The sequence below is a fragment of the Suillus discolor genome (assembly GCF_016758755.1).
Source record: "Suillus discolor strain FC423 chromosome Unknown F5147scaffold_38, whole genome shotgun sequence".
Classification (NCBI taxonomy): Eukaryota; Fungi; Basidiomycota; class Agaricomycetes; order Boletales; family Suillaceae; genus Suillus; species Suillus discolor.
Genome location: NW_024541285.1, coordinates 231,498 through 255,727, shown reverse-complemented (window position 1 = coordinate 255,727; position 24,230 = coordinate 231,498). Strand labels below are relative to the sequence as shown.

The 24,230-nt window shown below is 48.2% G+C and overlaps 10 protein-coding genes across 10 annotated transcripts; 6 read left to right on the top strand and 4 right to left on the bottom strand.

The window, feature by feature from the left end:
- Positions 1-473: 473 nt before the first annotated feature.
- Positions 474-2,957, top strand: F5147DRAFT_638041 (aldehyde dehydrogenase). Its single transcript, XM_041432961.1, has 11 exons — positions 474-855; positions 907-1,184; positions 1,240-1,278; positions 1,333-1,723; positions 1,782-2,059; positions 2,112-2,186; positions 2,237-2,292; positions 2,359-2,418; positions 2,472-2,510; positions 2,565-2,637; positions 2,694-2,957. The coding sequence occupies exons 1-11, from the start codon at positions 829-831 to the stop codon at positions 2,794-2,796; spliced, it is 1,419 nt and encodes a 472-aa protein (XP_041291251.1). The 5' UTR covers positions 474-828; the 3' UTR covers positions 2,797-2,957.
- A 515-nt stretch (positions 2,958-3,472) lies between these two features.
- F5147DRAFT_775271 (uncharacterized protein) lies at positions 3,473-5,661 on the top strand (the record flags this gene model as incomplete). The annotated part of the gene is made up of 5 exons (XM_041441694.1): positions 3,473-3,784; positions 3,857-4,524; positions 4,586-5,202; positions 5,257-5,371; positions 5,433-5,661. The coding sequence occupies 5 exons, from the start codon at positions 3,473-3,475 to the stop codon at positions 5,659-5,661; spliced, it is 1,941 nt and encodes a 646-aa protein (XP_041291250.1).
- A 303-nt stretch (positions 5,662-5,964) lies between these two features.
- On the bottom strand, positions 5,965-6,420 carry F5147DRAFT_775270 (uncharacterized protein; the record flags this gene model as incomplete). Its single annotated transcript, XM_041441693.1, has 2 exons — positions 5,965-6,147; positions 6,202-6,420. 2 exons carry the CDS (start codon positions 6,418-6,420, stop codon positions 5,965-5,967), a joined length of 402 nt encoding a protein of 133 aa, XP_041291249.1.
- On the bottom strand, positions 6,396-8,049 carry F5147DRAFT_838096 (uncharacterized protein; the record flags this gene model as incomplete). The annotated part of the gene is made up of 3 exons (XM_041444126.1): positions 6,396-6,892; positions 6,940-7,200; positions 7,922-8,049. 3 exons carry the CDS (start codon positions 8,047-8,049, stop codon positions 6,631-6,633), a joined length of 651 nt encoding a protein of 216 aa, XP_041291248.1. The 3' UTR covers positions 6,396-6,630.
- Positions 8,050-8,569: 520 nt separating this feature from the next.
- On the top strand, positions 8,570-11,173 carry F5147DRAFT_241950 (uncharacterized protein). The gene is made up of 9 exons (XM_041428796.1): positions 8,570-8,874; positions 8,934-9,082; positions 9,140-9,234; positions 9,286-9,394; positions 9,452-9,497; positions 9,547-10,211; positions 10,261-10,376; positions 10,434-10,566; positions 10,618-11,173. The coding sequence occupies exons 1-9, from the start codon at positions 8,750-8,752 to the stop codon at positions 11,103-11,105; spliced, it is 1,926 nt and encodes a 641-aa protein (XP_041291247.1). The 5' UTR covers positions 8,570-8,749; the 3' UTR covers positions 11,106-11,173.
- Positions 11,174-12,300: 1,127 nt separating this feature from the next.
- On the top strand, positions 12,301-14,799 carry F5147DRAFT_702634 (uncharacterized protein). Its single transcript, XM_041437801.1, has 10 exons — positions 12,301-12,736; positions 12,788-12,936; positions 12,987-13,185; positions 13,233-13,293; positions 13,340-13,488; positions 13,546-13,690; positions 13,819-14,164; positions 14,221-14,284; positions 14,338-14,392; positions 14,445-14,799. Exons 1-10 carry the CDS (start codon positions 12,386-12,388, stop codon positions 14,495-14,497), a joined length of 1,572 nt encoding a protein of 523 aa, XP_041291246.1. The 5' UTR covers positions 12,301-12,385; the 3' UTR covers positions 14,498-14,799.
- F5147DRAFT_702630 (6-phosphogluconate dehydrogenase C-terminal domain-like protein) lies at positions 14,796-16,438 on the bottom strand. The gene is made up of 4 exons (XM_041437800.1): positions 16,345-16,438; positions 15,488-16,288; positions 15,384-15,429; positions 14,796-15,324 (listed from the first exon to the last, which is right to left on the bottom strand). The coding sequence occupies exons 2-4, from the start codon at positions 16,037-16,039 to the stop codon at positions 15,023-15,025; spliced, it is 900 nt and encodes a 299-aa protein (XP_041291245.1). The 5' UTR covers positions 16,040-16,288; positions 16,345-16,438; the 3' UTR covers positions 14,796-15,022.
- Positions 16,439-17,333: 895 nt separating this feature from the next.
- Positions 17,334-19,780, top strand: F5147DRAFT_838092 (uncharacterized protein; the record flags this gene model as incomplete). The annotated part of the gene is made up of 10 exons (XM_041444125.1): positions 17,334-17,480; positions 17,542-18,148; positions 18,200-18,270; positions 18,327-18,411; positions 18,461-18,669; positions 18,723-18,811; positions 18,873-19,021; positions 19,079-19,182; positions 19,234-19,248; positions 19,301-19,780. The coding sequence occupies 10 exons, from the start codon at positions 17,334-17,336 to the stop codon at positions 19,625-19,627; spliced, it is 1,803 nt and encodes a 600-aa protein (XP_041291244.1). The 3' UTR covers positions 19,628-19,780.
- Position 19,781: 1 nt separating this feature from the next.
- F5147DRAFT_838091 (6-phosphogluconate dehydrogenase C-terminal domain-like protein) lies at positions 19,782-20,697 on the bottom strand (the record flags this gene model as incomplete). Its single annotated transcript, XM_041444124.1, has 2 exons — positions 19,782-20,072; positions 20,131-20,697. The coding sequence occupies 2 exons, from the start codon at positions 20,695-20,697 to the stop codon at positions 19,782-19,784; spliced, it is 858 nt and encodes a 285-aa protein (XP_041291243.1).
- Positions 20,698-21,653: 956 nt separating this feature from the next.
- On the top strand, positions 21,654-23,880 carry F5147DRAFT_775263 (uncharacterized protein; the record flags this gene model as incomplete). Its single annotated transcript, XM_041441692.1, has 10 exons — positions 21,654-21,782; positions 21,844-22,423; positions 22,474-22,541; positions 22,603-22,696; positions 22,755-22,933; positions 22,997-23,085; positions 23,146-23,282; positions 23,340-23,428; positions 23,482-23,496; positions 23,548-23,880. 10 exons carry the CDS (start codon positions 21,654-21,656, stop codon positions 23,878-23,880), a joined length of 1,713 nt encoding a protein of 570 aa, XP_041291242.1.
- Positions 23,881-24,230: the final 350 nt, after the last annotated feature.

The window sequence follows — 24,230 nt, the reverse complement described above, 5'->3', positions numbered from 1 at the left end:
TTTCTGTGAGAGTTGAGGCCTCACCATTCTTCACAGATGAGTTGATAGGATTTCGAATGACAGCACGATACAGGATCGCGTGGTTCCTGATATCCACTTGGATGTGTATGATCTGAAAGGAATGAATTTAAACTATGGTCAAGGGTATGGATGGGCAAAAGTGCGAAAAGGGTTTACTACTAGGCCATCGGAGAACCGGTGAGAAGACTCTTGACGGTTTCGAGCCTTTTTTTCCGAGTCAGCTCCAAAAGATTTTCTTTCATTTAGTAGGGTAAGTATGCCGCGTTGCCAGCTGGTGTCATTTCATCGTTTGATGATGAAGAATAAAAACAACGATACAACATCGTTCGATAAGAGGACTCATCCGAGCCTCGAGGTGACCGTGTGACGTAATACGAGAAAACGAGGCGTTTAAACTTTAAAGTGCATGATATAAAAGGAAAAAAATGACAAATGCATCCGCGGATTCCGCATGCAAGTTCGCTCTTCGCATCGATGAAACATACGGACAGTTGCTGCGTCCTACGTCCTGAGCTCTTCGACCGAGATTTGGTGTGGCTGACATGTCACAGTACAGTTCTACGAAGAGAGATACAACTGATACCTATGCTACTTTGAAAGTACTTGCGGCCTTACCGCGGAGTTCAAGTTCTTCCGAGTCTTTGACTAAGTATGCTATCACAACGGTTCGGTAGTCTCATTTCCCGTTGACCGGCTGTTTCGCCTTGACCTGAACCGAAACGTGTTGTTTTTAAGCTGCTAGTCTTTTTGGGGCCTGTAACTTGAACTTGACTTTCACTTCATCATCCATTGTTCTGCGACTCAAAGATGTCGACAATCGCTACCATCCCAAAGGTAAGTGCGGTCTGTTCAGCACTCGTCGTATGATCTAAACCAGCGGTGAAGATCAGAGATGCTCTTCGAACGACCTTTCGTAGCGGATTGACACATTCCATACCGTGGCGTCAGCACCAGCTATACCAGCTTGCACGCATGGCGCAGAATGAACGGGAGCTCATTTGCGACGCCCTACATAAAGACCTCGGAAAGCCAAGAACAGAGGTCCTGGCGAATGAACTGGGCAGCGTCATCAAAAGAGCTGTGAAGAGTGCAGAGCGGCTCCCAGAGTGGGTCAAGGCTGAACATCCTGAGGTGATTGACCGGCAGAAGCCATGGAACCCAACGTGAGTGATAGGATGATCCATCAATATAACTGATAATCATATGTACATGTTTCAGGATATACAAGGCTCCGAAGGGTACTGTGTTGATAATCTCGTGAGACGCAAGAACACTGTCTCAATTCCACTTCCTGACATCTCGCTTAAACAGACCATGGAACTTCCCTATGATGCTATCTTTCCAACCTCTCACTGGAGCAATCGCAGCCGGCTGCACTGTCGTACTAAAGCCCTCTGAGCTTGTCCCCACCTTCTCACAGCTCTTGGAGGAAATTGTGCCAAAGTACCTCGACCCAAATGCGTACCGTGTCGTTAATGGTGCTATACCCGAAACTACAAAGCTTCTGGAGCTTCAATGGGACCACATTTTCTACACAGGGAATGGCAAGGTCGCTAGGATCGTCGCCAGCGCTGCGGCTAAGCACCTGACGCCAATGACACTGGAATTAGGTGGAAAGAGTCCTGTCATTATCGACTCAGCATACGATATCGATCTTGCTGCAAAGAGGATATTGTGGGGCAAGTGTCACAATGCAGGACAGGTAAGGTCCAATTTCGAGCTACTCCCTGATGCGGCGTACTGAATTGGCATTCTGACAGATCTGCGTGGCACCTGATTATGTCCTCGTACAACGGGACAAGCAGGATGAGCTGGTCAAGGCATTTCAAAAGCATTATAACGCATTCTTCCCAAAGGGTGCGCTAGATTCGCCATCGTTTGGAAGTATCGTGTCAGATTCGCACTATAAACGCCTCACTTCACTTCTTTCCCGCACAACGGGTGAAATCGTTCTTAAGGGTCGCAGTGACGCTGCGAGGAAAAGACTCGAGCTCACCATTGTCAAGAATGTTGCGGGCGGCGATTCTTTGCTAGAAGAGTCAGTATTCCCTTGTGCTCGAAATGTGATTCTGATGGCATGGTACCCATAGAGAACTCTTTGGTCCGATATTGCCTATCGTGCCCGTGGATTCGCTCGATCAGGCGGTTGACTTTGTCAATGCACGGTAAGCTCTCCTCCCAAAATCTAACTCGTCGACTGATTTATCGCACCAAGATCTCATCCACTAGTTCTGTATGCTTTCAGTGACAACCAGAGCGTGAAGCAACGACGTACGTTTCACTTGGCCGATGACGGTCGGTTCATGCTGACAATTACAATCAAATTTTCTACAACAGTTGTCTCGCAAACACACAGTGGTGGTATTGTTTTCAATGACACCTTCCAACAGCTCGCTGGTATGTTATTGACGTCATCCTTGAATTGGTACTCACCCACATTTATCTGCCAGTGAGTGAACTGCCATTTACGGGAGTTGGCGAGTCAGGCTGTGAGATTTCCATTCCACTGGGCTAGGACCGCCGCTGACGCTTGCCTATGACAGACGGATACCAGTTTATGAAATACACATATGATACATTCACGCAGCTTCGTAGTTCTATTGACATGCCGAAGGAGTGAGTTCTGGTTTTGTTTCGGTTACCTTTGAACTGAACACGATGATGATGGATAGGGCTGAGGCGAGCCTGGCGGTGAGGTATCTGCCTCACTCGGAGGAGGCGGTAAAAGCACTCACTGATGCTGTGTATACGCCTATTCCACCAAGCCGCTTGTGAGGAGGGATGATGTAGCTGCAATTCGAACATTGTTGCATGTGTAAGATATGGGGGATGATAATTCTATACCTTGGGTTGTACTATTTTACCTTACAATACCCGACGGTCAATGTCACAACATTGTCACAAACTCCCATCGAGATTTGAAATTCGACTATTCGCTTTTCACTACGAGAAACCCTTGCGGCATGGCATTGGCACCAGTCCAACACCATTCTAAGTTTTCTGATATCCGAAGCTACCCGAGTCCTGCGTTAAACCAATGACTTATGATTGGTTGCCTAGTACTATGTAACCCAGGAAAGGATCAAACCGAGATAAGTATTTTGGCTACGTTAACCGGTACGCATAAGTGACGTTGCGCCTCCGAAAGTAGATTGGATTTGGGAATCAGTAACGGCGTATCACAATTGAGACAACCTACTTCTATCCAGTGATGTCGTCTTAAACGACGCCAGCTGCGGGTGAAGCTACTTCATATCCGATATCTTCAAGCGCCAGAAAGATAGTATCTTCAGGTTCCCGTCCAAATGTTGATTGCGTTGTGCAGAACGGGCTAATTCTTCTCACTCTCCGAACGAAGTGCACAAGATATATGGGGTGATTTCTGCTCTGTTCCTACTATACGAGGTATACTCAACACATTCAATCTTCAATCCCCGTTGCGCTTACTATGATGGATTTCCAAGGAGATGTGTTTGCCTACTGGGGTCGAAACATCATCGAAGATTATAATGACGCTCTCCTTCAAAATATCTCCCTCGCCCCAACTGCTTTTGAAGAGACTTCGCAGCTACCTGCACTATCCAAACATGGTTATGGCCCGCCTGGTACAGTTGGAATTCTAGGCGCAGGGGTTGGTGGTCTATACACCGCCCTCATCCTAGATTCGCTGGACATCAAGTATGAGATCTTGGAGGCGTCGGACCGCACTGGTGGACGCCTTCTTACCTACGACTTCCCAAATGGTGGCGAATACGACTACTGTGTATGTTGTTCATTCGACGCTGCTGCGCCAAAGATGCTGACCATGTAAACTCTTGGCTTTCTCGCTCACTAGGATGTTGGCGCCATGAGGTTCCCCCTGCCGAAGAAGGAAGCTCAAGGCAATTACAAGATGGGCATCATGAGGCGCTTGGGGGAGTTAATCAACTACTCAAAGCTCAACAACATCGACGCTGTTGAACCAACTCCTCCGACAACTGTAAATCGTAGGCCATTCACTTGGGGTTCATGCAGGGCACCTTTAAACTCCCGCCTTATCGATTATCATATGACGTCAAAGAGACATGGGCATTTCCTCTACTTTAACAATCAACGTTATCGAGTCTCTCAGACATCGCGCCCTCCTGACTTCCATGCCCAGGAATTGGGTGTGGATCCTCAGTACATTGCCGCAGGAGCTGAGAATATTGTCAAGGACGTCATTAGTCCGTTCGCTAAGGACCTCATGAAAGACTTGGAGCAAAATGTCGATTCGGGCTGGAAAAACATGAGGGAGCACGATGGACACTCCCTTCGCTCGTTCATGTCATTTAAGTACACTCCCACCATCAGCCTCCAAATTCCGCGCACGTCTCTTTCCACCAATACTATCAATTGGTGTGAAGTATTCAATAGCAGCACGGGATCGTTTGACCTAGCCTTAACTGAATGGGTTGTCGACACGCTGTCATTCGGTGATGTCGAGTCGCAGACCTTTGGACACGTAGAATGGAAGTGTTTGAAGTAAGCGCATTTCTGTCTTGGAACTCATGCACAGCCTCACACATACCATTACCGTACCCAGAGGAGGTTCTCAAGTGCTCACCGACTACATGGAGGCATACCTTACTGCTAACGGCACCAAGTCTCTCATCCAGTTCAATAAGAAGGTCACGAGTATCTCTCAAAGTGGAGACGTCGCAATGAATGTTTCTGTGCGCGGCGAATGTACCCCGCGCACATACTCACACGTTATATCGACTATCCCTCTGCCGGGCCTACGGCTGATTGAACTCGCAGGTGCCGGTTTGAATGTGATGCAGAAAAATGCATTGCGTAAACTGCGATACGATACTTCGGTCAAGGTTGGCATGCGATTTCGATCAGCGTGGTGGACCGAACTTTTCGATATTATAGGCGGTCAATCATCCACGGACCTTCCCATTCGAAATATTATCTACCCCTCTCACGGTGCTGAATCTAGCACGCCGTCCACAGTGCTACTTGCGAGTTACTGTTGGGGAAATGATGCAGAACGCTTGGGAGCGCTCATCAACACCGGTAAGATAGAGTATGAGGAACAATTAAAGGAACTCGTGCTGCGCAATCTCGCAGAAGTGCACAACGTGGATTATAGTTTCTTGTTGGATCAGTACGTAGACATGCATGCATGGGACTGGGGCGACAACCCGCTCACCGCGGGTGAGTCTCTGGATATTGATTTGAGCCAATTAATTCTCACTCACTCTGCCACAGGTGCCTTTGCATCCTTTGGGCCCGGGGATTTTAGTGATTTATACACGGCTCTCACCGTGCCAAATGCCAACAAGAGGTTCCATTTTGCTGGAGAGGTCATTAGTACCCGTCATGCGTGAGTGCAAAGCGGTTGGGTCGTTTGGATGATTACAACGTAAAATCAATGTAACTTGCAGGTGGGTCGTCGGTGCATTGGACGGCGCATGGCGCGCGGTGTATGAATACCTGCTTGCATCCGGGCAGCAAGATAAAATTCAAAGATTCTTTGATCTGTGGGGTCAGAACGTAGAGTGGACATGCCAATCTAAACATGGAAAGCACGCCCCAACTGATCCGAACACCATTTTACGAGTTCATATGGGATGCACATATGCTGGTGAACTTGCTGGACAGGTGAAGTTTTGATGATTGGCTCATAGGAACTGGTGCATGTGACGTCCGTTAAGTGCCTATTAGAATAAAGACAGCTGCTCCTTTACATACAGCATCTGCTGGCGTTGTACTAAGTGTATATGTACGATGTCGGTTATCTTACGATTTAAAATTCTCACTGCAGATCCAGCAAGGATGAAAATTCTGAAAAAGATGTTTGAACATGCTACATCAAACTCATCTATTACGGTTAACGTGATCCGCATCCTTAACATCGTATGACTGCAAAAATTGTGCTCATCACTCTCCACAGTATCGCTGTTGCGTAGGGGTATCTCAAGAAACCTGCTGTCTCGCATGAATGAGAGTCGCCAATGTCGGGGTGGAAGAGGAAAAGTAAATTTGAGGTTTCTCTTTTTCTCGTAGGATCACTGCGGCATGTAGAGCAAGCAGTGTGGACTCGGCAGTGGGATGACCATCAGATACGCGAGTTACGGCCAACTTTTGACTCGTTAAGGGCTTGGACCACGGAGTCGACGATACGGCATCACAGCCGCACTAGCCAGCATTGACGATGATAGCTGGACCTCCTTCAGCTGCCCTCTGAATGTCTGAAAATGGTGGAGGTAGAAGAAGCCGAGAAATGTGAGGTGAGACGACATCATCCCATTGCATGGTCAGCTGATGTATTTGCAGAGACCGATATTCAGTAGACTGATCGAAGGCGTTACGAAGGTCAAAGCTGAGCTGCGTAAACTCGTTCGCTAAGGCTGCGCCAGCATCATTCGACATGGGTAGTTCATAGTGGGGTGCGAAGGCGTGCTAACTGGGTCCAAGATACAGCACGGCCTTGCTCGACCAGTTCCACGGTAGTCGTGAGAGAATCGTGTCGAATACTGCATGAAAAACCATCCATGGTAGGGGAGGAAGTGGTCTCCCCGAGGACATCAAAGTAGCGTGAAGAAGACGGTGACAAAAGAGTAACATACTAGTTCAGAAACTTCAAAGAAGTTGCGGATAAATCCTGAACATCTCATCCAGGTCAGACGGGACGCCCCGCATGGCAAGATTGTCGAGAGACACACGCCGATCAGGATGACCGAAGGGACGGAAAAGTAGTGCAGTACCACCAAGCTCAATGGCTTCATCAATGTCAGACGGAACGTACTGTTGCGGGGGTCTGTCTCTAAAGCCGGCAGAAAGACATGGATCGATCAGGGTGACCGAGGAGACGTAGTAGTGCAACTCGATGGAGCTCGATGATCTCATCTCGGTCAGATTGGACACCTGTAATCTAGCTCCGAGGCTAACGGCGAGATTGTTGAGAGACGTGGATTAACCAAAATGACCGGGGGGGTATAGGAGCAACGCAGCTCGATGGGTGCTCGATGTCCCCAATCAGATGCGGAACCCTGCTGCTGGAATCTGTCTCGAAGGCTAAGAGCAAGATTGTCAAAATACATGGATCGATCATAATAAACCAGAGGGTGGAGAAGTGATGCAGCCTGGTAGAGCTTGATGGACTCATTGAGGTCAGATAGGACACCCCACTGCTGTAATCTGTCTCGAAGGCTGTCGGTAAGATTGTTCAGAGACGAGGGTAAATAGGAATGAGTAGGGGGAAAGTGTAGTAGTGCATCCCGATGAAGTTCAAATCGAGGTCAGACGGGTCACCCCAGTGCTTGAATCTCGCGCGCAGACTATTGACAAGATTTTTGAGAGATAATGATTGGAGAAAATCACCAGGAGTAGTGCATCCCGAAGGGTCTCAAGAGCCTCATTGAGGTCAAACGAGGCTCCTCATTGCTGGAATCTAGTTTGAAGGCTATTGCAAAATTGTCGAGAGACTTGGGTTGATCAGGATAACCGAGGGGAGGAGGAATAATGAACCCCGATAGAGCTCAGTGGCTCCATTCATATCATATGGGATGCACCACTGCTCAAATCTATCTCGAAGGCTGACGGCAAGATTGTCGAAAACAATGGATCGATGAGAATGGCCGGTGGGAATGGGAAGTAATGCGGCCCGATAGAGCTCAGTGGCCTCATTAATGTCAGACAGGGAGCCTCGCTGCTTAATTATCTCATGAAGGGCTATGGAAAGATTGCAGAGACACTTTGATGAACGATAGTGACTGGGGGGACGGAGCCGCAAACTCGCGAGTCTTCTGCTGTATTACTGCCCAATACAGCGACTGTCTCGTTTTACTGCAAATGGTGTTGGAATAATGCGAAATTGAATCAATCAGAGTGAATACGCACGCAAAAAGTAGAGTTCAACTAGGACACTGACACACGACCTGGGAGGGAAGTGAGATGGTCAGTTTCAAGGTAACCCAAGCCTTTAACAGCAAGCCACAAGATCGTGTTGAGGCTGAGGCCTGAGGCAGTGTCTGCATGAGGCCGAGATGCATGATGCATGATGGGGCTTTATGGAAGGATGTGAATTTGTGAAAGATGTATTTGCCATCAGTCACGTGTGGCAAAATGAGCTGGTTCTAAATTCTTGGGTCCGAACCTCGTGCTTGCTCAATGAGTCTACGCATTCAATTAATGTCGCACAGGGTCGGGTGGACTACGGTTGATGTCTGTGCCGTACTGGGCAATGAAAATTCGACTTCCGCTATCCTGACGCCCATCGAGTCCTGAGGAGGATCTAAATCCAATAATGCAAAATCTCATTCATCGTGTTTGGGGTGTGTACCATACTACCACCGGAATCTCTCCTATGGTGATGCAATTGTCAGGACTCTTTCAGACCCTCATGTCTCCTGCCAGCTCCTGGCGGATGACAAGCTGCTGACCGTACCCTTCTGCACGTCTTTCAAAGCTTTCAAGAATAACTACACGTGCGCCTTATATCACCGTTATTTTGTTTGAGTTGATTATCCACACAGGCTGTGTTCAAGTTTTATTAGCGCAGTGTCGCAGCATTGGTGCAGCATTTTTCTAGTGTCCAGGTGGCTTTCAAAGCTTCACCTCGAATGTGTTGGACAACTGACGACGTATAGCTCTACTCTTTTGGGTACTAAACGTGTCGCTATAATCCCAAGTTTGTGACAGCCGATAGAAGTAAGGCTGCCTCCCTCCCGTCTTTCCGTGCTGCTCGCCTACGAGTGGGATGTCGACGTCCCCAGTCTCCCCAAAATCCCCAACCTCGAACGAAAAACCTGACACCGCGGTAAAGAACCCGCATGATGTTCACCGCCAAAAGTCAAATATGGACGCAAGGACAAGAGCCATCGCGTACGTATGATATCCCCCTTGTGTCGGGCGCCCACAACTGACACGATTTTTTCTGTTAGTAATGCCAATGCCAAATTGTCAAACCCCTTAAGCGGCATACCTTATGATCGTTTAATGGCGGATGTCGAAATTTTTGCCGAAGAGAGAGGACTGACCCATCTGCTGCCTGAGCTTGAGAAAGGGGCGCTTGTTGCCCAGGATTCCACTTGTATGTCATCATGGGAAACGTTTTTCCCCTAGCTGACTTGAGATTCTTAATGTGCAGGTTATGATCGTTTAGACATATTTTCAGTTGAAGACAAGCGAATTTTAAAGGAAGAGGTTACACACAGGTGGCGACAAACGCCCATGCTGTACTACGTTGGTATCACTATATTTTCGACTATTTGGCATAGCTCATCATTGAAATAGATGGTCGTAATGTCATCACTTGCAGCGGCTGTTCAGGGAATGGACGAGGCTGTTATCAATGGTGCTCAAATCCTTTATCCCACACAGTTCGGCATCGGTAATTCCAACAGTGCGTAAAGGTTATTCTATCGTTCTAATGATCATCACTCATAGATTGTGTGTGCAGACCGCGATTCATGGTTGGTTGGTCTCATCAACTCTGCACCGTACTTGTGTGTGCTTTGTTCATATAGCAGAATATCGCTCCTCATCACTTCACAGATGCTGTGCCACAATTTCTTGTTGGATGACGCAACCGCTCAACCACTATCTTGGGCGTAAAAAGACCATTTTCGTCACTTGCATGATCTCGTTCTTGACATGTATCTGGTCTGCATTGACAAACAGCTGGTGGCACCTTTTCATCGCACGATTCTTCCTTGGTTTTGGTATTGGTCCCAAATCTACCACTGTTCCAGTGTATACTGCCGAGTGTTCACCTGCACCAATACGTGGCGCTCTCGTCATGATGTGGCAGATGTGGACTGCTTTCGGTATTGCTCTAGGAGACCTTATCGACTTGGTATTCTACTTCATTCCAGACGCCCCGGGTGTGACTGGTCTGAACTGGCGTCTCATGCTAGGTTCTGCTGGCATCCCCGGTCTTGTTGTCTGCTTGCAAATCTTATTTGCACCCGAGTCGCCTCGTTGGTTAATTTCCAAGGGTCGCTACGAGGATGCCTTCAATGAGCTTTGTCGGCTTCGTTTCTCGCGCGTTCAGGCTGCTCGTGATTTGTATTACATTCACGTGTTGCTCGAGGCGGAGAACGATATGGAGGGTCGCAACCGTATGGTTGAGATGTTCGCGATTCCGCGTAACAGGCATGCTGCCCTTGCTAGTTGGGTCGTCATGTTCGGTCAGCAGTTTTGCGGTGTCAATGTCATTGGTATGAGATTCGTTTTCGTGATTTGAAATGATGATTAACCTGATGGCAGCTTACTACTCGTCCAACATCTTCCTGGCTTGTGGTTTCACGCAGATTCCGGCATTGACTTCTTCCTTTGCATTTGGAGCACTTAACTGGTTATTCGCCCTCCCTGCTATCTTCACTGTGAGTGATCCTTTTTACAATTGGGGTTTCCATAAATATTGAAAGTTGAAACACTAGATCGACACCTTTGGGCGGAGGAACTTACTTTTGTTCACATTTCCTTGCATGGCCATCTGTCTTCTAATCACAGGGTTCTCCTTCTGGAGTACTTCGGACACAGGGCGTGCAGCTGGCGTTAGTATCGGAATATGTACATCATCCTTTTGGTACTTAAAACTACCGCTGATATTTGCTCCTTCAGACCTCTTTGCGATCTTCTATTCTCCAGGCGAAGGTCCAGTGCCGTTCACGTACTCCGCAGAGGCATTCCCTCTCTATATCCGTGATGTTGGCATGTCCTTTGCCACTGCAACCACTTGGTTCTGGAACTTCGTTCTGTCAATCACTTGGCCTTGGCTTATCTTGGCCTTCGGGCCACAAGGTGCCTTCGGCTGGTATGCAACATGGTGCTGTATCCTCTGGGTACTCATCTTGTTATTGGTGCGCGAGACAAAAGACAAGACCCTGGAGGAGCTCGACCAAGTTTTCTCTGTCCCCCTTAGCACGCACGCCGCATACGGCCTGCGGCAGATACCCTACGGCTTCAAGAAGTTCGTATTGTTCCAGAACCCTGTTCCTGAGCAACTTTATCGGGTTAAGAGCGAGGCCGAGGTGTTGGACACCGGGGACGACGAGAAGGCAAGGAGGGAGGAGGGGGAGGATGTGGATGTGGAGAAGGCAAATGCATGATGAGTTTAGCTGTCATGTGATGACGGCTGACGCTTCGCTTGATCTTCATCTAAGACGGATGTGTTTGATCTATTTATTTGTTGCGGATATCGCATACGCGTGTGGTGTTTTGATACAAGCTCCCGAGGCTCAGTTGTTAGATTGCAGAAATATATTGACCACCCACTTTTTCTAGGCGAGACTCGAACCTTGTGTTGTATAACTGCCTCCTTTTGTCGTTGAAGTCATACAGAATACGTAATTTTATCATCTCAGCAGAATGGCGCTTGTGTACCAGACGCGTGGTGATTAGGCCGGGATAAAGAAATCGGTCAAGTATTCATTTCTGTGTCATGTCAGAAGTATATACAGCTATGTAGCCTTATAGAGATAATCATTTCTTCGAACATCAGTAAGTATTCCTAGGATATATGTGATACAGTGCAGCAACATTTCAAGAAGTCATTGCCCACTGTTCGCAGGTTGTGAGTGTGTCGATTCTCGTTCAAGCTCGAGCCATGGTGATCAAAGTTGTTGCCCACCATTCGCAGCTTGTGAGTGTGTCAATCCTCATTTGAGCTCGAGCAATGTTGATCCAAGTCGTTGCCCACCGTTCGCAGCTTGTGAGTGTCTGTGGCACGAACCGGATAAGCCCCATGTTTAACAAGGGTTGCCATGAAGTTGTATTTATTCCACGCGGACGCAGGCATTGGCGCGGGCCACTCGTGGCGATCTCGTGCAGGTGAATGCTTCGACATCGTGGAGTGCCGGAGAGTTGTAGGTTCGAGTTTATATGTGAAGAAGTCTTTATACTTATCGGGAGGTGCGGTGGCGATGGAACTGCTATCGATGGGTACTTTGGAGGTGGGCATTGATGATATGCGCAACAATTAAACATCTTGTGTCGTGTTGTCCATTGGCGATATACCCGGCCACAGGAACCACGTCGACGAGAGGAAGGCTATTCAAATTTCAAACGACGAGCTAGCTCTGGGAGTGGTGGACGTAAAAGATGTCCATTATACGGCGCTAAGTCACATGCGGCCCATCAGTGCAGATCAAGTTGGACGTAAATGCTAACAGCCAGCCAACCTGCGGGAGTCAAGTCAGGGAACACGACGCTAGTGAACACCGGGAAATGCCGAGTGGGAAATGATTTGTCATGTTAGTTGTTGGATGTACGATGTTCGAGTGAATTTCGCACTTTGAGGATTCTAAAAAGATGATGCTGAGAGAAAAGGACTTGAGGGATACGTTCCTTTTTAGGAAACCACCAACCTCGTACCCACCTCCCCATCACCATGTCTGAAGACGTAGTAATGCAAGAAACTGACAATACAATTGACCAACCACCACCTTCAAAGAAATTAAAATCTTCCTCATCATCTTCTTCATCAAAACCCGCTTCTACAATAAAACCAAAATCAAAACCACAACGTCCCCGTTCTCCTTCTCCAACTCCGCCACCTCCTCCGCCACCCCCTCTACAAACTATCAGACTCCAAATAAATCTAGGAGGTCCAGATAATTATGAAGTCGATATTGCTACTCTGGCAAAGACAACAGGTCAACGTCAACCAACTCCACCTCCTCCAAAAGCAGACACATCTGACTCAGAAGGGGAGGATGACGGCGAGCCAAAAAAGAAAAAGGTAAAATATCACAACACAAATCACCCACATCATCACTGAATAAGGCACCAGAAAAAACATGCCACTTCAGAGTATTACGACGTAAACGACCCTTTCATCGATGACTCAGAGTTGAACATCGATAATCGCACGCATTTCGCTCAGACAAAGCAACAAGGCTTTTACGTCTCTAGTGGCGAAGTCGCTCTTATGAAAGATAGGTATGGTCCAGTCTGATCACATGTCCTGTGTCCTCATTTCTTCTCCGCAGCAGAACCCCCAAGAAACCTAAATCGAAAAAGGTCCCTGTTGAGGGAGGTGCAGCTGCCGGACCTAGCAAGACTGCTATCAAGGAGGATGGGACAAAGGAACATCCTATCAGTTTACTAGGCGAAGACAAGGGCAATAAGAAACGTAAGAACTATACAGTCATAGAGGAGAACGGGAAAAAGAGAAAGGTCGTCGATATCGTACGTCCCTAAAGTCCGCCCAACACCCATCTGCTCACTCCCACCAGCGTGACTTCCATCCCGAGCTCCAATTAGCTATTGAAGACCTAAAGTCTGCCATTGCTAAAGGTCCGTGCTTCTGCATACCCCCGCTTATGACCTCACGTTGTCATAGAATCATGGGACGTCAAGGGCAAGTTCCCACCCTCGATCAAACCCCTACTCGCAGACTTTGCCTTGAAAGCCGTCAACCTCGGTGAATACGATGATGACTTTTTTAATCTTATGCCAGTGCTGTTTCCTTATAACCGCTATACCATGACTGTACGTCGTCTTACATACACTTGAACGCGCTCGCTCACTGGACGGGTCGACCCACAGAAACTCATCAAACGCACGATATTTACAGACCACCTCAAGATCTTGACAGATAGACAGGATGAGCTGCTTCAACAGCTTGCGGGGCTTACGAAAGAGGGGTTCTCGAAGGCACAGGAAGAGTGGGAGAAGAGTGTCGTTGCTTGGGGTGCGTCATTTCCATCTTTCTTGTTCACCATCTTGTCCTTTTGTTCGTCTGTCCTTGTATACTATTCGCGTATACTACACTTTTACCTTGCATCCCATACCTCACCTCACCACTAACACCTCTCACAGAACGCCGCAAAGAAAAGGCCAAGAATGAAAGCGAAGCAGGCGCGGCATCAGCCTCGACGCCCAGTGCAAGTGTAGACGCCGCACACCCCGACGACGGCACAGTGAGCGGTGTCGATGGTGATAACGCCCGTGCCGACGGCGACAGATCCCTCGCCGACGGTGCAGGCACAGACGGTGGAGGACCAGGCCCAGATGGCGACAACGCCGCAGGAACAAACAAAGCAGACGGAACACGTGACGCACATCCCCCTGCACAGAAATATCGGTTGACGGAGGCGATGAAGGTGATTGTGTGGCAGCTTGTGATGCTTAGTAATGAATGTTGTAGGCTTGAGAACGAGAAGAAGTGAGTCCGAGTTCTTTTCATTCGTTATGGAAGTAATTGTTGATGTGACTACGTAGTGATTTGGACGGGAGCAATGCGCTCGTTAGCGAACAGGGGACGAGAAAGATTTTGTATCAGAAGGTGTGTTTTCTGTTTTGATTAGTATGATGAAAGTGTTCATTGGGTGGTGGTAGATTGTAGCGGCATTTCCTAGTGGATGGTTGAATTCGGGCCAGTTATCACGAGAAGGTGCGTTTTACCCGCTCCCCTGTCCTCATTCCTAAACTGACGACGAACACAGTGAGCTCTCTAAAGAAGAAGTACGAGAAAGAGACGATGGAGCAAGAGAACTGAGTTGATGGTTCTGTTTATGTTATTTGGTCATAGTTATGAACTAAAGGACGTTTGAGGCTGTTTTATATGTGGTTGGTATATTATTCGTCTCGTCTACCTTGGTTCCTACTTATTTTGATCCACGCGTTTTGATCCTCACTTGATATTTGCTCCAGGTTTCGTTGTTATGTCCACCTAGCTTGAAGTACTTAGCTTACGCTCTTACTATTGACAACATTATCCTCATTTATTGCTTTTATGCGATTTCGAAACAGCTTAACGCTTAGCGCTTAGTAATAAATCTGAGTTTCCGTTGTCAGTTCTTCTATCGATCTCGCATCTTGAACTTATGTGCATGCATGCCTGACGTACGTTGTCTGCAAGTTCGTGATCGGGATTCCCACTAGTCAATTGTAACCTCGCCCACAAACTTTGGAACGCACGTTGAGCAAAATTTCTGATTGATCGACGAGTCCTTTAATTTAAACCGTCCAAGCACGCCGTCACTCAATGAACCCCCTCCCGAACTGGAGATAAATCCAACGCCTACTTCGACGTCCCCTGCAACTCCAAAGCCTTCTCCACGCCCCTCCTCAACGTCTCGACATCGACCCCATCACCCTGAAGCGACCCTGCCACTCTCTCAAACACCCTCGCGAAGCCCATAAAGATATCTGCTTCTCCCCCTCCTACGAATTCTGCGAGGCCTTCCATCTCTGCTACGAATCGGTAGGCTTTCGGGATTCCTTCTGGGACTGTTGGGATGAGTCTGGACATTAGGGCTGGTTGGGAGATGCTCAGTTCTTTCATTAGGGCGTTGGCTGTTGCTGGTGAGGAGCGGTGGGCGGCTGGGGTGGTTGTTTTGATTATGAAGAGGTGTGAATTTGGGGTGGAGAGCAGGACTCACTCAGCATCATCGTCATGAAGAGGCCTATAGAGCCTTTCTTCATCATCTATCACCACCACGACCCTAAGCCCTGCTCTCCGTATTACAAAACAGGAACGACTCACAGACTCGCAGAGCTTCAAAGAACTCGCATCGCCTATTCCAGCACCTTCGCCTTTCAACAGTGATACTTTAAGTCCGTACTGGGACAACGCAGCAAACTCCTCCAACACGTCTTGTGCTCCTGGTTCCGAACAGGCGTAGAAAGTGGGATCCCATCCTTCTCGCGGCGGTGTGCCTACGATCCCCGCATCGATGAATCCCACAGGGGTCCCACTAAACAGTCCCCCGATGCGTTTCACCGTTTCGGGGTTCACAGCGTTACAGTCGACAAAAGCGCGCAGGGGAAGGGCGGAACTGGAATGGGCGCCGAGTGTATTGCGAATCTTTTGCGCGACCGCGAATGCTTCTCCTGGAGGCACGATGCTTAGTATGAAGTTTGATTTGGAGAGGAGGGTTTCGAAGGGGAGGTTTATCATTCCTGCGTCGAGGGCGCGTTGGTGGGCTGCGGGTGAGCGGTTGTCGAGGTTGGTGTAGACTGTGCATCCGGACTGGACGAGACGTTTGGCTATTGCGGAGCCCATTGCTCCTGCTGAGATGACAGTGATGGCTGGCATTGGTGGAGGCGGGTCGGGATCTTCGGTGGTCGTTTTTTGGAGGAGGGCTCAAGTTGTGAGGCTGTTGAGCTTATTTATGGCCAGGTTCGTATAATCATCGTTCCGTGGTTTACATTGCGGAGGTCCGTAGTGTGGTTATTTTTGATTTTGGTTGGTGTTGTCTTGATTTAGACGCAAAGTCATTGAGGGTTTCGGTGCGCTGAGGAGACATAGACGCCAGGAGCGTTTCGGGAATAAGCGGAATCCCGGTAAGTAAATAAGTACTTGGGCTGTGTCTTCATCTTGATGAGTCACATCTTGGGAGGACATCCAGGAAATGGACACTCTGGGGCAAAATCTGCGGCGGACTCTGGGGCCAAACTCTGGGGCATCTGTTTGTTTCAATCGGAGTTTCAACATCATACGCCTGACATACCACGTGATCCCCGCCACCCCGCCGTCAGCCGCACCGATGCGATCTCTGTCAGCCACCACCACAGCCACCCCGCCAGATCATTTTGCTGCAGTGAAGATATGATGAGGCGGACACGGGCGTGCAGGAAGAGGGCGGGAGGGCTGGCGGGCGGGAAACACAGGAAGGGGGCAGATAAGAGATGGGTAGCGGGCATGGCATTGTCATAAGGTAGACTTGGGGCGGAGCATGAATGCATTATTCCAACAACAGCTGCATACTGGCAGGCAGCGGCGAGCAGGCGGGCAGGCGGGAGACGCTCATCAGCAATGAGCGGGCTTTGTCATCAAACGGTGTTTAAACTCAGCTGTACTCTGCCTGACTTGCCGCCGATGGGCCCCAGAGTCTGCCCCAGATTTTGGCCCCAGAGTGTCTAAATCCCTGACATTCTGCATCTTGGAGTCCTGAATCCTGAATCCTGAATCCTGAATCCTGTTCTCTATTGACGTTTCGATGCTGTAATGATATTGTATCAACCAATCATTGCTTCTGAATCAACTTAATAGAAGGTCAGAGTCTACTAAGAGAAGCTGATGCGTGGAACAAAACAGGCGAGGAACACGATGCAGTCGGATGGCATAAAGTCTATGTCTACTGCCACACCCCGAACGGTTGGTCCACCTTATTACCTGTTTAACATTTGCACCTAGTATCTGCACACACTTGCGTCGCTGAGCGCTGATACTTGGTATGTCGGGGACTTGTGTATCTTGTCGATTGAATACTTGCTCGGGCTGTTGCGTGCCGACAACTAGTACATCCCCCCCTTCAGCGCACTGGAACTCCGAGGCCCCTTTAAAAAACACGCACAATGGATTGTTTGCTCTACGCGCATGTTACATCATGCATGGCATGCTGGTCATGATCCACATCGTCCTTTTTATCTTTTATGTCCTTCAATGGGAAGACTATGCAACTTTCTCTTTCACATCAACAAACAGTGATGTCTGGTCTGCGGTGCTTAGTGCCTCACTGCAAGCGTTTTATACTGTACGTGTCCACGATATCTGCTGGTATCCCAACAATACACTAATGATAAGATTTGATCCAGATATACACTGCTGTTCTGCTCTTCCTTACCCAACGGCTTGCAATTTCGAGAACGCTCGTGCGCCGTGTGAAGCTGACGGCTGTTCATGACATCTCTTGCGCATGGGCGGGCCTTGGCTCTGCACTCGCTAGCGTCTGGCGACAAACTGACATATCCGCCTCACGGTGGACAACCTCTGCTGTGGCAGCCTACCTTGCGAGCATAACCGTGTTACATATCACCTCTTCCACTCTCCTACAATTTCAATCCTGGGCGTCAGAATTCAATACGAATAATGACTTACTGATTCCCACAACACTAGGATGGCCACACGATTCATCGTACGGCAGTTTCACAAACCTAGGACCCATTGCTGCATCCCTACCAGTCATCAATCATTTTACTGGACTGGTGTTTGCAGGATTATCAAACACGACACTCTACGACACCCTTACACCCTACAACCTTACAAATGGTTATGCGATAGGAAATGTGACTGTGAATGCGACAACAGTAACCTCGAGTTGTGGATTGATTCCAAATGTGACATACTCTGCGAATACCAGTACAGCAATCCTTCCGTTTGGACGAGATTCTTTTGTGCTTAATATGAGCATTCCGAGTCTTTGTTAGTAGTTGTGGTTGGGGTGATATTTTATCATGCTGAAAATATCTACAGGGTCAGACCAGATACATATAATTCCATGGACGGAATATGAAGATTCTGATGGTGACTCGGAAGACTCGGAGGTAAGCGTTCACTAGTTCGTGCTCACTATAGAAGCTGAGTAGCAATGTGACTCTAGCTCGATGGTATCTATATTATGGTCTCCACATTATTGGGGATCGACCCTTCAGTACAAGATGAGGTCGCCGTAAACATGACTTGGGGTACGTTTGCTTAGTTTTAATACAGTTATGATAACAATATGTTCTGCAGCTATCCCCGACATTGTCACTCCATACGTCATCCAGGTCTATTTTGTATATTGCTCGTTGTCGGTGAACACTTCAGATGGGGTGATCGATGCGATGAGCAACAGTCTACTGAGTTCCGCGTCCATATCGCAACCATCTATGCAATGGGAAATGTTTTCAGACTATCAACTTGAATTCGGGCGGTCGAATACTAGTGGTTGGAAAACACAAGTGCGTTATACGGCGCTCGTTTTGAAAGTTCAATGACATACGGTCAATTTTAGATCAGCAAGGCTTTGGCTACGAACTACAGCACCGGGATGGTGTTTGAGGGTACCCGCTCGCAAATCATTGAACCCTCTATTGTGGACGAGTAGGCCGAAAGTTTTCCTTGAGTGCACTGCCGCATGTCTCACGTACGGCTTGAACTCTAGGTATATCATGTCATTGGTAGGCTTGAATCTCGCCGAGGAATATATACAATTCCGAGCCCACGGTGCTCTTCCGATTTCTAATTTCACTTTGACGCCGGATGAACTAGAATTTGCGGTTACGAAAGCAGCTGCACAACTCATCTGGCTAGGTAAGGGATACGTTCAAGTATTATTTCGTTCTTGTTCATTCTGTGATACGTGCTTAGCGGGACAAATGGGCACAGCCAATGGAGGAATTGACCCTGGCAATGGGTTGGCTCATGCCACCCTAGCAGCCGCATTTTCCATAACTACCACCCTACAACTCAATGTAAGTGAACTGCACAAATGCTGTTTTCAAATGACTGATGGAGCATTGTAGATCAACCTTCTTCCGGTGAGTTTGTGGTGGTATACATACGATAACCATTTATCGAAAATTGTTCTAGTTGGCTTTCGCGGCTTCTGCGTCGGTGATCATGTTGGGACTGGCTCTACATATGACCCGAGCATTCGATGCATCGCACGACAGACAGGCCCGGGCTGCTATCCAAAACATAGGTGTACTACAACTCCTATGGTTGAGTCGTCGTTCAACCTCTATTAATGAAGCCCTGGAAGAAGTGCAACATCCGACAGAGGCCAATCTGCGTCGAGCAGGCATGATAGATGTTTGTTTTGCGCAGATAATACCCGACGAAGGAGAGGTAGAAAGTTCAGCTGCCACCGATAGTCTCACTCGTGATGTCGACCACCGTCGTGATGATGAGGAATGATTTGGGTTTGGGAACAGAAGGGTGGAAGGCCGCTGCTTGTTTATACTATATGTTGTAGTTGCCCGTGGTTCATGCTGCTCTGGCGCGGCGGTCCGTATCATGGTTGTTTTGTTTTTGGTGTCATCTGTCAATGTATTTCTCTTAATAACGACTACTACATGGTGGCAGAAATGGGTGCGTCACAGATATCATTATCATGCGGATGGCGCTGGGTTGCTTCTTTATTTTGATTCGCTACGGATCGGTAGGCTTTGGGAATTCCTTCCGAGATTGTTGGGATGAGTCTGGGCATTAAGGCTGGTTGGGAGATGCTCAGGTCTTTCATTAGGGCGCTGGCTGTTGCTGGTGAGGGGCGGTGGGCGGCTGGGGTGGGAATTTGGGGTGGAGAGCAGGACTCACTCTGCATCATCGTCATGAAGAGGCCTACAGAGTCTTTCTTCATCATCTGTCACCACCACGACCCTAAGCCCCGCTCTGCGTATTACAAAAAACGAACGACTCACAGATTCGCAGAGCTTCAAAGAACTTGCTATTGCAGCACCTTCGCTTTTCAGCAACGATACTTCAAGTTCGTACTGGGACAGCGCAGCAAACTCCTCCAACACGTCTCGTGCTCCTGGTTCCGAACAGGCGTAAAAAGTGGGATCCCATCCTTCTCTCGGCGGTGTCCCTACGATCCCCGCATCGATGAATCCCACAGAGGTCCCACTAAACAGTCCCCCGATGCGTTTCACCGTTTCGGGGTTCACAGCGTTACAGTCGACAAAAGCGCGCAGGGGAAGGGCGGAATTAAAATGGGCGCCGAGTGTATTACGAATCTTTTGCGCGAACGCGAATGCTTCTCCTGGAGGCACGATGCTTAGTATGAAGTTTGATTTGGAGAGGAGGGTTTCGAAGGGGAGGTTTATCATCCCTGCGTCGAGGGCGCGTTGGTGGGCTGCGGGGGAGCGGTTGTCGAGGTTGGTGTAGACTGTGCATCCGGACTGGACGAGGCGTTTGGCTATTGCGGAGCCCATTGCTCCTGCTGAGATGACGATGGCATTGGTGGGGGCTGGGTCGGGATCGATCATCCTCGGTGGTCGTTTTTGGGAGGAGGGCTCAAGTTGTGAGGCTGTTGAGCTTATTTATGGCCAAGTTCGTGTATCATTAATATTCATCATTCCGTGGTTTACACTGCGGAGGTCTGTACTGTGATTATTTTGTTTTTGGTTGGTGTTGTCTTGGTTTAGATGCAGAGTCGTTCTCGTGCAAGGTCGAGTATTGAAATATACTCAGCTGTGATACGGACCCGGGCGGAAACAGTGCTCGTTTTCTTCTGAGCTCTGGTGCGACATGCGGTACGGAGTCTAGTGTATTATATAATATACTTAGTACGTTAAGACTCACCACTGCCGAACCCTACAACGTCATCACCGGGGACAGGGAGTATGTGATTGTATCGAGGGCCGACGGGGACTTATATTCTAATTTTGCACACCTCACGAAAAACCCTAGTGTAGAATTTGACTGAAATAAGTCAATGTAGGTGAGGCGAATGGACGTGCCCTCATAGAAGACTGAGGAAAACGGAATGATAGCGTTTCGGGAATTGGCGGAATACTATATACGGTAAGTTTGCGGTAAGTAAAGTACTATGCGATGAACAGGGTCAGTTCTATTGACGTTTCGATGGTGTAACAATATTCTACTAACCAATCATTGTTTCTGAATCAATCTTTTATAGAAGCTGAGAGAAGCCAATGCGTACGTGGGCGAAGGTCACACTCTCTCACCACGATGCAGTCGCTCCAGGTGGTTCACCTTATTACCTGTTTAAAGGCCTCTGCACCTACTAGCACTTGCGTCGCTGACACTTGGTATGTCGAAGACTTGTGTATCGTGCCGATTGAATCCTCGCTATTGCGTGCCGACAACTAGTCAATCTGATCCCCCCTCAGCGAACCGGAACTTCAAGAATGCCTCAAAAAACACGCACAATGGATTGTTTGCTCCGCGCGCATGTTACATCCTGCATGGCGTGCTGGTCATGATCCACATCGTCCTTGTTATCTTCTGTGTCCGTCACTGGGAACACCGTGTAACTTTCTCTTTCACACCAACAAACAACGACTTCTGGCCTGCGGTGCTTAGTGCTTCACTGCAAGCGTTCTATACTGTACGTATCCACAGTGTCCACTGGTATCCTAACGATATACCAATGATATGACTTGATCCAGATATACACGGCTGTTCTGCTCTTCCTTACCCAACGGCTTGCGATTTCGAGAACACTCGTACACGGTGTGAAACTGACTGCAGTTCACGACATCTCTGGCGCATGGGCGGGCTTTGGCTCTGCAATCAGCAGCATCTGGCGACAAACTGACGTCCCCGCCTCGTGGTGGGCGACTTCCGCTGTGGCAGCCTACCTTGCGAGCATAACCGTGCTGCATGTCACCTCTTCCACTCTCCTACAATTCCAAACCTTCAATACTTCTATGACGACTCAGGTGTCAACAACACTAGGGTGGCCAAACGATTTATTGTATAACGACACTCTCACCCTGGAACTGCAAACCATTACCCCATCCCTACAACTTATCAATCAGTTGACTGGACTCGTGTCTGCAGGATTATCCAACACTACGCTCTACGACACTTCCGAAATAAGCGATATAGTAGGACATGCAACTGTAAACGCAACGATGGTAACCTCGAGTTGCGCATTGATTCCAAATGTGACATACTCTGCAAATACCAACACGGTGATCTTGCCATCTGGGCCAGATTCTTTTGTGCTTCATGCGAGCACTCTCGGTTGGTGGTTGTGGTTGAGTCGGCATTTTATCATCTGACAATGTCTATAGGGCCAGACCAGATACATATAATTCCATGGGAAGAATTTAATCAGACTTCCGGTCACTCCGTCTGGGAGGTAAGTGTTTTTGGAGATACTTTATGTGGACTGTAGAAGCTGAGTGATAAATCGGCTCTAGATCAATGGTATCTGTCTTATGGTCACCACATTATTGGAGATCGACCCTTCAGTACAAGATGAGGTCGCTGTAAACATCACTCGGTCAGTTGAGTGTGCGTCTATTTTGTTTGTTTGTTTGTAGTGCAACCATAATTACAAAACCTTTTGCAGCTGATACCATCGACTACGTCAACCAGGTCTATTTTATACAATGCTCGCTGTCAGCCAACACTACAGATGCGGTGGTCGACATGCAGACCAACAATTTGCTGAGTCCTACACCTATATCGCAGCCATCCACGCAATGGAAAATCAATCAAATCGAGTTGTCGAAGAATTGGCAAGCACAGGTGCGTTATATGGCGCTCATTTCGAGGGGTTATGAAAGTTCAATAACATACTGTCAATTTCAGATCGGCGGTGCTTTGGCTACAGATGACAGCAGCGAGATTACATCTAGTATTACACCTTCACAATTCACTGAACTTTCTATTACGGACGAGTAGGCCCAAAACTTCCTTGACTGCAATGCCGCATATCTCACGTACTGCTTGGCTTCTAGGTATATCATGTCATTGGTAGACTTGAGCACACAGACATATTTAAAATACCAACTCGATCAACCTCCTACATTCACTTTGAGACTGGATAAACTAGAATTTGCGGTTGCGAAAGCAGCTGCACAACTCATATGGCTAGGTAAGGAATGCGTCTAAGCATCACATCGTCCTCACTCATTCTGTGCCCCATGCCTAGCGACACAAAAAGGCCAAATCGGTGCAGAAATTCACACTGGCATTGGGAAGGCCTACGTCAACGAGATGTTCATTGCCCTACGCCTCAACGTAAGTGAACTGCACAGATGTTGTTTTTGATTGACCGATCGAGCATGTTGTAGATCAACTTTCTTCCTGTGAGTTCGTGGTGGTATATTTGCGATGACTATTTATCGACAATGGTGTAGTTGGCTTTCGCGGCCTCTGCATCGGTAATCATGTTAGGACTGGCGCTAGATATGACCCGAGCATTCGATGCATCGCACGATAGGCAGGCCCGGGCTGCTATCCAGAATATAGGTGTACTGCAACTCTTGTGGTTGGGTCATCGTTCAGACTCTGTCAATGAAGTCCTGCAAGGTGTGCAGGATTCGACAGAGGCCAGTCTGCGGCGAGCAGGCATGGAGGTAGATGTCTGTTTTATGAAAACAATATCCGATGAAGAAGAGTCTGGGAGTTCGACTGATAGCGATAGTCTCTTTTGTGATGACGACCACCACTGTTGTGATGATGAGGAGTGATTTGGGTTTGAGAATGGAGGGGTGGAGTGCTACTGCTTGTTTATACTATATGTTGTGTCTTTCCGTGGTTCATACTGCTCTGGTGCGGAGGTCCGTACTGTAGTTTTTTTCTGGCGTTGTTTCTTGATCTAGACGCGAAGTTGTGGTTGCACACCACTAACAGCGCTCCCTACTATACCATGTGATTCGCTCGTCACTTTAACATACCTTACGGTCTTTCGTTTCGACCCGCGCTCCGTGCGACGTACTTACTTCACGTGCTACTTTGCAGATAAAACCTATAAAAGCCCCAGTAGATAGTTAGGTGTTCTTGCAACCAAGCTATTACCTGGTGACATTACTTGTCGTCT

Excerpts from the sequence above, each read along its gene's own strand:
- F5147DRAFT_702634 (XM_041437801.1), top strand. The coding sequence starts at position 12,386 with ATGTCTGAAGACGTAGTAATGCAAGAAACTGACAATACAATTGACCAA. Across the intron at positions 12,937-12,986 it reads GTCGCTCTTATGAAAGATAG|CAGAACCCCCAAGAAACCTA; the intron begins GTATGGTCCAGT and ends TCTTCTCCGCAG. Across the intron at positions 14,285-14,337 it reads GAAAGATTTTGTATCAGAAG|ATTGTAGCGGCATTTCCTAG; the intron begins GTGTGTTTTCTG and ends GGGTGGTGGTAG.
- F5147DRAFT_241950 (XM_041428796.1), top strand. The coding sequence starts at position 8,750 with ATGTCGACGTCCCCAGTCTCCCCAAAATCCCCAACCTCGAACGAAAAA. Across the intron at positions 9,083-9,139 it reads TGTTGCCCAGGATTCCACTT|GTTATGATCGTTTAGACATA; the intron begins GTATGTCATCAT and ends CTTAATGTGCAG. Across the intron at positions 10,567-10,617 it reads TGGCGTTAGTATCGGAATAT|ACCTCTTTGCGATCTTCTAT; the intron begins GTACATCATCCT and ends TTGCTCCTTCAG.
- F5147DRAFT_702630 (XM_041437800.1), bottom strand. The coding sequence starts at position 16,039 with ATGCCAGCCATCACTGTCATCTCAGCAGGAGCAATGGGCTCCGCAATA. Across the intron at positions 15,430-15,487 it reads CTTTGAAGCTCTGCGAGTCT|ATGATGAAGAAAGGCTCTAT; the intron begins GTGAGTCGTTCC and ends TGGTGGTGATAG. Across the intron at positions 15,325-15,383 it reads CTTCATGACGATGATGCTGA|CCGCCCACCGCTCCTCACCA; the intron begins GTGAGTCCTGCT and ends CAACCACCCCAG.
- F5147DRAFT_638041 (XM_041432961.1), top strand. The coding sequence starts at position 829 with ATGTCGACAATCGCTACCATCCCAAAG. Across the intron at positions 856-906 it reads CAATCGCTACCATCCCAAAG|ATCAGAGATGCTCTTCGAAC; the intron begins GTAAGTGCGGTC and ends CCAGCGGTGAAG. Across the intron at positions 2,511-2,564 it reads GGGAGTTGGCGAGTCAGGCT|ACGGATACCAGTTTATGAAA; the intron begins GTGAGATTTCCA and ends TGCCTATGACAG.